This window comes from Pipistrellus kuhlii, unplaced genomic scaffold (genome assembly GCF_014108245.1).
Source record: "Pipistrellus kuhlii isolate mPipKuh1 unplaced genomic scaffold, mPipKuh1.p scaffold_m20_p_2, whole genome shotgun sequence".
Taxonomy (NCBI): domain Eukaryota; kingdom Metazoa; phylum Chordata; class Mammalia; order Chiroptera; family Vespertilionidae; genus Pipistrellus; species Pipistrellus kuhlii.
The window spans coordinates 38,932,502-38,945,277 of NW_023425515.1; the positions used below are offsets into that span (position 1 = coordinate 38,932,502).

The window sequence follows — 12,776 nt, forward strand, 5'->3', positions numbered from 1 at the left end:
GGGTTTCCCTGGCAATGGAGGAAGCCAAGCTTCCTGCCCACTCTAGCCTGCCTTGGCTCCACTTAAGGCTACAAAGTTTCAATTATGGAAGATAAATAAATCCCAGATACCAGAGCCTCTGCTTGAGTCCCTGGGGGTGTGTGGCCAGCATGCAAACCACTACAGGCTCTTCACCCAGGCTGTCCCACACCCCAAGGGAACCCCCACCTTGATGCAGGATACTCTTCAGAACAAACCAGCTGGCCCCCAGTCATGTACCAGGCCTTTATCTTATCTAATAAAAAAATAATATGCAAATTGACCATCATTCCAACACACGAGATGGCTGCCCCCATGTGGTCAAAGATGACTGCCCCCATGTGGATACAAGATGGCCAGCATGAGAGGGCAGTTGGGAGGGACCAGGTCTGCAAGGGAGGGCATTTGTGGGTGATCAGGCCAGCTGGGGAGGGCAGTTGAAAGGGACCAGGCCTTCAGGGGAGTGTAGTTAGGGGCAAACAGGCTGGCAGGGGAGCAGTTAGGAGTCAATCATGCTGGCAGGGAGAAGCAGTTCGGGCAATCAGAAAAGCAGGCAGGCAAGCAGTTGGGAGTCAGCAGTCCTGGATTGTGAGAGATGTCCCACTGCCTGTTTAGGCTTGATCCTGGTAGGATTGGGCCTAAATGGACAGTCTGACATCCCTTGAGGGTTCCCAGATTGAAGAGGGTGCAGGGTGGGCTGAGGGATAACCTACCCACGCCTCAAACCCCATGCATGAATTTCATGCACCAGGCCTCTAGTTTCTTAATAAAATTAGAAATCTGGCAATGGATTCAAGCAGCATAAGAAAATGGAAAATCATGTGACTTTGAAGAAGGCCCATCCTGGTTCTTATACCAGTACTACAACTTATTGACTATAAAATCCTAAGAAAGTCATTAAACCTCTTTGGGCCCTATTTTCCTTTTGTAAAAAATTGTGATGGAGGCATCCCATTTCCCTTTTCTAACTAGAGTAGAGCTAGATGTTATTTCCTGAAACCTCACAATGATATCAGAAATATTTAATAACCAAAATGACACCAGCTCTGACCAACAGAGTTGGTACAACAGCCAGTTAGAATGGTCACCTGCTGTAAACAACCAGGAAGGCTCCAGCCAAATGTCTGCTTTGCAAAATCACATTCCTCCAGAAGCATGAACACAGGGTTGGCTGCTTAGATAGAGAGTAAAGAAAGGTGAAATCTAAGACAAAAAAAATAAATAAATAAATAAAAAATTAAAAAAATGCATACCTCAATAACTCACAGGAGCATTTCAGTAGTGTTTTATAATTTATAAAATACTTTCACAAATATTGGCTGAACTATAATATTGAAAATAGTACCTAGAAAACATGGGATTGAATGTCCCCAATTCATGTCCATTGAATGCATTTATAATATGCAAACACAGTTGCTGCAGCTGAATAATGGGGTAAGAAACCATCCCTACTCTAGTTAGCTTACATTGTACTAGAGATTTAGACAAGATACCATTGATTGCTCCTTTTCTATATTTGTTTTATTACACAATAGCTAAAAAGTGTTTGTTATTGTCAGAAAATTGGGCCTAGGATTAGAACCCAGATCAGTTTCCTCCAAAGTCACGTGCTTTCCTGTTTATTATGCCATCTGTATACACTGGCAAGTCCTGTTTCTGAATCTTCACTTGAAACACCCACCCTGATCAGCCCTGTGCTCCTTTCCAACTCCTCCTGGACCCTGCACATCAGTCATCTCCTCCCTCTCCCACCCTCAGCTTCTCCATCTTTGTGGGTGTCTCTTTCAAGTCTAAGAACTTACCCGAGTCTTTTTCATCCTTAGTTTCATTTTCTACATCTCCTACCACACCCTGGCCCTGCCACACACACACTAGAATCTACCTTCTGCCATCATCACACACCTGAAATTGCTTCAATAAGTCAGGGATTCTTAACCAAACAGCCCTAATATTAGGCTCTGACATATATTATTTCATTACTCCTCAGAAAACCTCATAAGATATCATATTTCAGTTTTCTAGATTAGGAAATGGAAGCTCAGAAAGGCTATATGACCCTGATTTGCATATAGCAGTTAAGTAGCAGAGCTGGATGGGAATCAAGGTTGGGCTTACTGTCAAGCTCATATTCGTGCCACTCTGCTACAAGGCCATCATTCAGCCCCCATAGGTTCCTCTTTTCCAAGGGCTCTCAGGGAGATTGGCTTGCCAAGCTGGGTATCCGATCACCAACAACAAAAGCATCAAACATCTTTTTTGGGGGAAGAGAGTAACATTTGAGGACAAACATCTACTAGCCCATATCTTTAACCTACCTTCAGACCTCCTCTCCCTGAATAGTCTAACTTGATCTGAAAGGTCACTTAGGCTTGGTGAATGAAAGACCCCTATAAAGTCCACCAAACCAGAAACAAGAAGGAAGGACAAGGTAAGCAGGCTTCACTCAAACCATCCCTCCTTAAGTTTCTTCCCTGTCTCCTCCACCCTGGGGAACATTTTCCTTTCTACAGCAGATCCAGTCGAGTGGAGAGAGGCTAGCTTGGATAGAGAACAGATAGGATGCCTGTTTTTTATTTTCAGACATGCCAGTGTCTTGGTGTAAGACTTCCTGCACTCACTATGTCCCTATGCATGGGCTCTCCATGAGGGCAAGGAAATTTTATTGAAAGGAGTCTGCTCATGGTTGCATTGTTGTCACCTGTAGTGACCTTCATGAATAGCTTTGGGAAAGTCATTTGGGAAACGAAATAACAGATGGTTGATTTTTTTCCCTGCTCCTTTATTGGATTGTACTCTGATTTGCTATGCAAAGTTACACACTTTCCCTGAAATGTGCTCACACATGCCTTCCAAATGCAAACAAGCAGGTCAATGACCCAATGTTGTAATGTACCGGCCTGAGATCTGCTTGGATAATCCAGCAGAGCCATTTGCCCTTTTGTAACAGGGCAAATAGTGGAGGGCTGTAGGAAGTTAAGCAGAGAGGAGAGACAGAAGAGAGAAGAGGCTAAAGACAGTTAAAATCAGCCTCCAAGCTAGCTTCCAATTCTTGGTGAAACTCGCAGAGGGAGACTGATAAGTCATGAAGTTAATTGCCATCCTTTTCCTTTGTTCCACGCTGCTAACAAGTTTAGCCCAAGAGGATCAACCACAAGAAATTGACTGCAATGATGAGGATGTATTTAAGGCTGTGGATGCAGCTCTGAAGAAATACAATGGTCGACGGAAAACTGGCAACCAGTTTGTATTGTACCGCGTAACCGAAGTCACCAAGACGGTGAGTGAGTTGTGTTTAACCTTGAGGTCCTTTGGGATTGGTGCTATCTCTTGAACCCAGGACACACACACACACACACACACACACACACACACACACACACCACAAAAAAAAAACAAAAACACAAAAAACCGATAATTAAAAGTAGAGGCTTACAGCTCTTAGAAAAGACCAACCCCACTCTCTGGGCTGGGACTTGTGGAGAGTATGACTAGTCCTCAAACCTCCAAGGTTGGCCTCTTGGGTGATCAGAGGACAGGTATTCTAAGCTGAAATTAAAGAAAGGTAGATGGAGTCATTTGAAAGGGACTATGTAGAGTGGGAAAATCCAGGAACTCAGTCAGGCCTCAGCAAAAGGATTTGCTGGGTGACCGGCTTTAAACGGAAATATAAAGACCTCCAGACCTCAAATGGGAAGAGGTGTTAAGGAGGTATGTCTAACTCATACTGTATAATTTCATATATAAATAGAATCTAAAAATGTAAAACTTAACAAAAGCAGAAATACATGGTTGTTGTCAGGGACTGTAGGATGGAAGGAATGGGGTGGTGTTTGTCAAGGATTCAAACTTTCAGTTATGAAATGAGCCTGGTCACTTAGCTCAATGGTTGAGCATCAACCTATGAACCAGGAGGTGGTGGTTCAATTCCCGGTCAGGGCACAAGTCCAGGTTGCAAGCTTGATCCCTGGTGGGGGTGGGGGAGGTGTGTGTGCAGGAAGCAGCCAATCAGTGATTCTGTCTCATCATTAATGTTTCTATGTCTCTCTCCTTTTCCCTTCCTCTTTGAAATAAATAAAAATAGATTTTAAAGAAATAAGATGAGTAGGTCCTGGGGGTCTAATGTACAGCATGGTGAATAGAATTAATACCACTGTAATGTATGTTTGAAATATGCTAAAGGGTTAGATTTTAAGAGTTCTTACCTCACACACAAAACACGTAATTATGTGAGGTGACAATGTGTTAATTATCTTATTTGTGGTAATCATTTCACAGTGTAAACATATAGCAAATCATTTTTTGTATATCTTAAATATATGTGATTTATTATACCTCAATAAATATACTTCAATAAAACTAGGGTAAATGAGGGACAGTGGGTATGTCAAGAGGAGTCAGAAAAGAAATTACTATAGTTTTACTATATTAGATAAAATATATACCATGAAGTCCTGATGGCTGAATGCACTAAGGGTAACAGCAATGTTCTAGTTGATTTTGAATATTCCTTATCACTGATGGATACACTCAGGTAGAAGATAAATCCTGACAGGATGTGTGATTCCAAGAAATACAACTGGATGCCTCAAAACTATTAGATTGGGGTGGGGGTGGGGTGAGAGGGAGGGTTTAGTTGTGATTTTTGTTGTTGTTGTTTATGTGAAAACATTCAGAACTATGCAACTGAAAGGGGGAAAAATAAAATTCAAACAGCCTTTAGCTTTATTTCTCTTTAAAGTCAACATCATATCTTAAAATAGGAAAGATTAAGCAAACTGGGCTCAGCATACCACTCTTCCCTTCAAGGACATCTCCATGAAGAGTTTGTCTGGGTAGCTTTGAAAACAAGCCAATCAGACACAACCCAAGAATGTGTATGGTATTATGTATCTCTGTGGTGTTTCATTCCACAGGACGAATGCATATTTGACACATTGCCTTATTGCATAACTGATCTACTTATCATTGATAACAGACGTCCTAACATCGTTGAGGGAGTGACACTACAGACATTATAAATATGTGGTCCCATGGATGCTCTTTTTTGCACTTTCCTTGACATCCCAAGCCTAATGACCTTACTTATATACCATACCTCTTTCCACCAACTGTTTCCAACTTCTTTAATCCTTCGAAGTCTGTGTTTTCCACCTTTTGTTGTTCCAGTTCAAACAATTAACTAGGAGAACTAAATAACTACCCTGATTTTCTTCTTTGTGATCTTTTTCCTGAAAGTTGGGGCCCAATCTTTGGATGTATCCATATAATGATCTTGGACATTGTAGAAAAAGCATCCAATAGGATCATATGACTTGCTGCCTAACCTTAGTCAATAAACATGTGGGACTTTTAAACAAAAGTGCACATGTAAATGTCCTGTATCCAGCATTGCTGAGCTGTCATCAACGTTCTTGTATCTGTTTTACTGTTACAATATTAGATAAATATGGAAGCAAAGCCATTCCACGGAGTCATTTTTAAAATAGGAATTTTGGTTCAGTTTTCTAAAGAAATGTAGAAATACTTCATTTGGATCTATTTATAGTTTCAGCTTTCTTCAGCTGCCAGTGTGCTATCCAACTTTTGTTTGTTTGCATATGATCCTCTTAGATCCTTTCATATTTAGAAAATTAAAATCTTTCTTTGGGGAAAATTCTTGGCTATTCTGCCATAACAGAATATGTATTAACTTTTAGATTCAATGGTTGGATACCTATTTAATCACATGTTGATATTCCAGAAGGATTTCTTGCATTGATGAAAATAAAGATAGGACACAGGGGTGATATTTTTGTTTTGGAAGTACCCTGTTTAAAAACTAGAAGTCTTGTGTCATGCAAAAGAAAACAAATTATTTTTAAAGGAAGAAAAGAGCAAAGTTAAAAAAAATACAAGCTTTCAATAGTTTGTTCAAATGAATTTCACTATGTCTCTGTGATAGTTTACTTCAGTGGGAGAAAAAAATTCATCCATTTTACATTATGAGATTAAAGAAAAAAGGCCATAAGGCATTTTATTTTATTTTATTTTATTTATTTTATTTTTCATTAAGCCATTCTGTTTTACAAGCTAGTGTAGTCATGTGAGTCCTGGTGCCCTTGGCAATGTTTTGTTGCTGTTGTCATTGACTGACTGACATCTGTGGCAAATGTGCTGTTGTTGGGTATTTTTTAAAATTTTTATTGAGGTATCACATATTTATCCTAATCTCCCCATTCCCATCCCAAACCCCTTCCCCCTGTATGCCCCCATCTCCCTGTTGCCTGTGACCAATGGCTAGGCTCATGGGGTATTTTCCCCCCCCCTAATATATCCACAGAATTACTATCACCTACTGCTTTATCAAAATCTCAGACCTGAAACAAACCTCAGAACTGTCATGTTTGACTCCATCATCTCTCAGATGCTGAGAGAACTTTGCCCCTACACTGGAGACCCTGGTCTGGGTTGGCTTTGCCTTTCCAATGTGGGAGGCTGCCTAAGCTCTGCCCTCTCTCCTTGGGCCTCCTTTCACTTGCAAAGTGAGGGACTAGGCAACATCTCCTCTCAGGTCTCATGCTGCTCCAACATGCCAGGATTTTGCATCTAATAGCTTATCTAATTCAAAACCTTTGGGCTTTAAAGTTTTATTTGTTATTTTAGGACATGTTAGACAAAAAAATAAAATTACTAAAATTACCCATAACAAAAATCTCACCACCCAGAGATACCTGTATATATATATGAAAAAGAAAGTACTCTTGCCAAAACCAGTTTGGCTCAGTGGATAGAGCTTCGGCCTGTGGACTGAAAGGTCCCAGGTTCGATTCCAGTCAAAGGCATGTACCTTGGTTGTGGGCACATCCCCAGTACGGGGTGTGCAAGAGGCAGCTGACCTATGATTCTCTTTCATTGATGTTTCTAACTCTCTATCCTTTTCTCTTACTCTCTGTAAAAAATCAATAAAATATATTTAAAAAAAGAAAAAGAAAGTACTCTCATTTGTTAGTTTGTTTTCTAATTGTAAAAGTAAAATATATTTGGTTTAAAAAAATACTCAGACAATTTAGGAATGTTCGTTTAAAGAAGAGAGTAAAAGATAACCTTACATCCACCACTGAGACACACATGTTAATAGCTTTGCTGTATAATTTTTTAGGCTTTTAAAATTATAAATGTCCCTTTAAATTGTTTTCTACAAAAATAGGCTAATACTACATATACTACTTTGTTACTGGAAAATACATGTTTATAAATAAAATGTGAACATTCTTTCAAGTATTTATAACTTTTAGTATTTTTAGTAAATGTTTTGCTCTTGTTTAATTAAATCAATATCAAATATTCATAACTGGACCAGATCCCTCTCCAACAGTCTGCTGTTGTCAATTAAATAAGCCCTATGTATCTTTGATTGCTTTATTTTTTTCCAGGAAGAACAGAACATATTTTATTCTATCAAGTATGACATCAAGGAGGGTGACTGTCCTCTTAAAAGTAACAAAACCTGGCAGGAGTGTGACTACAAAGAACTTGGGCAAGCTGTAAGTATGATGGTCCAGAGCTTCCAGTTTTCTCAATCAAGATTTCCAAATTATTCTATTAGAGCTGGGGGGTGATGAGTACTATTGAATCTGTTTGTGAGGGGTACACATAAACCCTCAAATGTGTACAAAAGTCAAATGGTTGGTGTCTATGTTCTTGCATAGACAGAGAGGGCATGAGATGCCAGCCATGAGATGTGAAGAAAGCCCTCCCATGAAGAGGGGACTCTTATGACCAACTGGGTGCTTTATGCAGACCTGAGTTGGAATTCTACTCTGCCTCTAATTAGCTGACCACTTTTAACCCATGGGCTCCCTTGTAAGAGGGTGGTAAAGTTGACCTAAATTGAAAGATGAAAGGACATAAATATGAAAAGATCTTGTTTTATTAACAAGATCTCTTATCCAAATGCCTAACATCTGCTTGCTACACCATAGCTGGTTATTTGCCCTTACCTGTGGGAGCTAACAGCCAGTATCTGCCAGAAAGCAAGCCACTCTTTCCAGAGTCCATGGACTCACCTCTTTAATGTGTGAAAATGTTATTGGTGGAAATGGAGTGTCCACTGGTGGGAAGTGGAGGATTCCTTTTTCCACTGGATGATGGCAGTCCGGTCCTCATGATACCTTGAGAAAAAGAATCTTCTAAGAGTCACACAGGAAGATGAGAGATCTTTATTTGTGTGGAATTACACATCTGCATTTCTAAAATGCCATTTCCCTTAAACCAGTCCTAAAAGAGGTGCAGCTGGGGATTCAGAGAGCCAAAAGCCAAACCAATGTGCCAAGTTTCCATTCCATGGGGGAACTGGGTCAGGCACTGTTACACAAAGAAGAACAAAGCAATACTTAGAGATGGAGTTATATTTATTACTCATGGGTCCAGATGAAAATGTCTCTCAAATTCTGGGCCCCAACATGCAGGAATTTCCCCAATTTACATGTTTTGACCTTCTTTGTCTCCCAAATATAGGGTGTTTCCGGCCCCTTTTTCAAGTTCTTAAAGAGCCCGTATGTGCTGGCCTTGAGACCTTAACCAGAGGCCTGCTCTGGAGCCAGCACTGATAACCTTGTCTGGGGAAGATTTAATGGCCTCTCTGAAGTGGGAGTAGTCTTAGCAAGCAAGAATTCACAGAACCCAAATAGCAGGGTTAAATTTCAAAAAGTAGTTTTTATATAATGTTTCAGCACATCATCAATCTAGTTCCTGTCCATTGTGTTTTTGGGGGAGTGATATATGGCTGTGGGCCATGTGGGAGCATGCAGAGGAGTGTGTCCCCTGCAACAAGAGAGCCAGGAGCCCTAGTGAGCAAGAGAGAGAACTTTGTTTAGGAGTTTAATATCTGAAATCTTCCCGTGCTTGCAGTTGCCACACCAGTTATGTTCCCAGGTGTGACTGACAGACAAGTACCTTCCCTACATCACCCAGACTTTACTGGGCCTGTGTCTATTTGGCCTTCCCTTTGCTCCTTTTCAGTGAATAACTGGGTATTACCATGCTATCAAAAACTCCACAACCTCTGTGCAGTTGAACCCTAAAGATGAACTGTAAGAGGAGAGTCTGGCAGGCTAGTTTTAGGGCACAGTGTGCACCTTGGTGAAAAAGAAATATCTCCTGTGCTCCAAACATAACATTATTTTAAATCTCACTATCTACACTGCCTCTCCTCCCGGCATCTCATGAATATCAATAACTTGTAAATAATAATGATTAGGCTACAAAAACATTCATTTTTGTGTCTCAAATCTCCGTTAGAAAAGAATCTTAAGTTTTAAATAAGAGAAAAGCCTACAGCACTAAGTGCACTTTTCCATCTGAAAGATTAACATAAATGGTCTCCTTTTTCTTTCTTTCTAGGCCACAGGAGAATGCACGGCGACCATAGGGAAGAGACCAAATATGAAATTCGCCGTTGCTTCTCAGACCTGTCACATTACTCCAGGTAGCTGATATATAGGGTGGCGCTGCCCTGGTGGGAAATGAACCATTTCCCTGTGGGGCCAGGAACATAACTTGGACAAATCCCCTTCCCAGAGGGCAGTGGGTGGCTGCACAAGGCCATTTGCAGCCTTGGTGGGTGTTGGGGTCTGTGGTGACAGTCCTGAGGTGGGGCCAGGCTCCTGCCAATCATCCCCTGGACTCTCCCTGGACAGCAGAGCTCAATTAGGGGTGTGCAAAAGCTCTGGGAAAGAACTAGAAAACATGCCATATACCTCAGTTGTGAGGGTGTCCTAGAGCCAGAAAAGCACAGGATTTGTGGTCAAATCTGGCCTGCAATCCTTCAAAAGCACTTCACTTTTTTGTTTCCCTTAAAAGAGGATCATAGTAATTCTCATTGCAGAGGGTTATTGTAGACTGAAACTAGATGGCAGGCTTGAAGTTACAAGCATAAGAATGTATTCATCATCAGAATAAAAGTAATCATAGCTGGTATTTATTGAGCACTTATTGCTAGCCATACTGCTAATCGTTGGTTTATTTAATCCTCACAACAAGTCTATGAGGCAAGGGTTAATATTCTCATTTTACAAATGAGCAAACTGAGGCTCACCATAGTTAAATATCTTGCCCAATTTCCCACAGCTAGCAAATAGCAGAATAGTATAGTAGACCTCATAAGAATGGAGCAATTTATGCAGAGATATAACCACTATTAGCTCCTTCCCTCTGGTGTCACAGTGGCTGGGTGCAGAAGAATGGGCACATCTAGGGAATGTCAATCACAAAAGCCAACCCATTTGGCTTTTTGCAAGATAGGTTTTTAGCATAGGAGACTCCAGAACAGCATTTTCAGCCACGCTCATGAATGTTAGTGAAGGAACAATTGTCTATATTGACCTTAGTCATCCATAAAGAAAACTACATTTCTTAAGTTTCAGCTCTTGCAAGAAGTGGCATTTAAAGAAAAACAGTCCAAAACAGAAAATTAAAAAAAAAAAAAATTGTGGAGTAGCTTTTCATTATTCAGTTTAAGAACTTTAGCTCATAAGCAAATTTTCACTTGATCCAGAACACAGCACTTATGTACTAGGAGAGAAAAAGCTTGTTGCCACATGTTCTAGATCCACAATTACTACTAGGTCGACAATCCCTTATTTGAAACTTTTTTGGCAAAAATTTTTTTAAATTGTTTTAAAAAATTTTTTTAAATATCCCCAGAAATGTTGGAGCAGAATGAAAAATCATCCCTTTGCCTGGAATAACTGAATTTGCATATTTCCCTACTCCTTTCACCCTCAAAAGACTGCTCCATAGCTTCTCTTTCCCTAGTCAGAGCTGCCTCTACTGACCAGTGAGTTAAGGCTTATCTGTTATAAACATTACTTGGTAACTTAATACAAGCTCGCTCTGTTTTAATATTGTACATTATTTTATTAAAACCCCATCAGTCGCACCCCATCTTTACTGCTGACCACTCTTCATTCACTTCAGTGGGTCTCTGTACACCCTGAAATTAGAGGACGTTGTGAATACCAGCATTTTCCTGGAGAGAGTGCCATGGTTCTCATCAGGTTCACCAAGGAGCCGATGAACCTTGGAATATAGTTCATAACCCCTGGCCTCTGGAGAGAAGCCTGGACTCCACAATAGGGAACTCTATCTACCAATTGCCCAGACCTCAATCACCAGTCCCTGCCTCCTCTTTAAGTCACGGTAAAAAGTATATGCCACATCCCACATGTTGCCCTGACTAATCCTGCTTTCTTGAAAGCCATTCCTCCCTTTGCTCCTTCTTCTCAGGCTCACACTTTATGTTGCCCAGTTGGCCTTGACTGCTTTACACCCTTGTTAGCTCAAGAGTCTTCTCCTCAGGAAAGTCTTTCTAGAGCTCACTCTGGGCTCCTGCCTTTCCAAGCTCTTGCTGAATTATTTTGAAATATTCATCTGTAGTTCCATCCCTCCTACTCAACTTTGCCCAACACCTTCACCACTTCCAGGGCTGACCAGCAGCCCTGGAATGAGGACTGAACTGATTATTCAGACACAGTTTGACTGTAAAAGACTGAGTTAAGGGGCTCCTGGCTCTTGGGGCCATAGCAGCCTGGATTGCCTGCCCTGTTAGCCTTTTATTGCATTTTTTTATCTTTAGATACAATCAATACAGTGAATAATCTTGAGAGGACACATGTGTTTACATTGTCCTCTAGGCAAGAGCATTTAGGAATTAAGCATAAGGATTCCAATAAACACCTGATGCTGGGGTTTTTAATCCAGCATCTAGAAGGGCTTCAGTAATCTGAAGAAGGCACTGTGTGTAAATTAATCAAGAGTCTAGAGATGAAGCATTATTTTGGAAAGCATTTAAGGGGTCAGAGGAGCTTGGCTAAAGAAACCAAGTTCTCCAAGTTCTCTTGTCTCTCTGGACCCCTTGCTTTTTATTAACACAAATTGTCCTAAGGCAAAGTAGATATGCATGTCAAAGGCCAGGGTTTAGTGTATGGAATCCATTGCCAGATTGGAAGAATTTGCCTTCAGCTATTCGGGTATTTGGCCAGGAGGAGGCAATAACATGTAGATTGAAATGCCCTCAGCTGTCTGTCAGCAAACAATCATTTATGCAACCTTTTCAGGTTTGGGGAAATGCCCTCAGCCATTCCAGATGATTCAGCTCTGCTGACATGCTGGAATTAGCTTCCAGAAACCTGGGGTTTGTATGTGATCAGACTTGTTTGGAAAGGTCAAAGCATAATTAGGGGTACTGCTTTCAACACTCCCCTATGTCTCCCCTATTTCAAAATTCTAGCAAACAAGGCAGGTGGCCTTCCACACACTTCCCTTTCATTATAAAGTCCTCCTTACATCTTTCCAACCAGGTCTCCTGTGCTTACCAACACACCACAGTGACCATAACTAACAAGTTAATGTAACCATACAGGCTAGCTCAGCACCTGACATATTCCAGCAGGAGCAAAATATATGCATGTTTGTTAAAATGAATTGATACAAAACATCCTAAATGAGGCTTCAAGGACTTTAACACTGAAAAATAAATAATACTACATCTGTATTGTTATACTTCTTTATAAGAGGATAAATTATATATTATTTCTATAATTTACAGTGTTTTTTAAATAAATTTAAAATAATTATGCACAATAGAATGCACGTAAGATGTTCCTAACTCAATGGTAGGTTTTTTTTTTTTTTCTTCTGACAAAAAGCAGGCTTTTGTTCTCTTTTTCTAATACATACTAGAATTTACTAGAAAGTTCACTTACCAGGATCTTCAAAAT

General features: G+C 40.5%; 1 protein-coding gene across 2 annotated transcripts in view; it reads left to right on the forward strand.

Annotated features, from left to right (window-relative positions):
• Window positions 1-2,977: 2,977 nt before the first annotated feature.
• Window positions 2,978-12,776, forward strand: part of KNG1 (kininogen 1) — a 33,788-nt gene continuing 23,989 nt past the window's right edge. The window contains exons 1-3 of one of the 2 annotated variants that reach the window (XM_045583777.1): window positions 2,978-3,295; window positions 7,431-7,541; window positions 9,400-9,484. In XM_045583777.1, the coding sequence (XP_045439733.1) occupies window positions 3,101-3,295; window positions 7,431-7,541; window positions 9,400-9,484 (391 nt within the window). In that variant the 5' untranslated portion in view covers window positions 2,978-3,100. The remainder of the gene's footprint in view (window positions 3,296-7,430; window positions 7,542-9,399; window positions 9,485-12,776) is intronic. The other variant, XM_036448206.2, reaches the window with a different exon arrangement.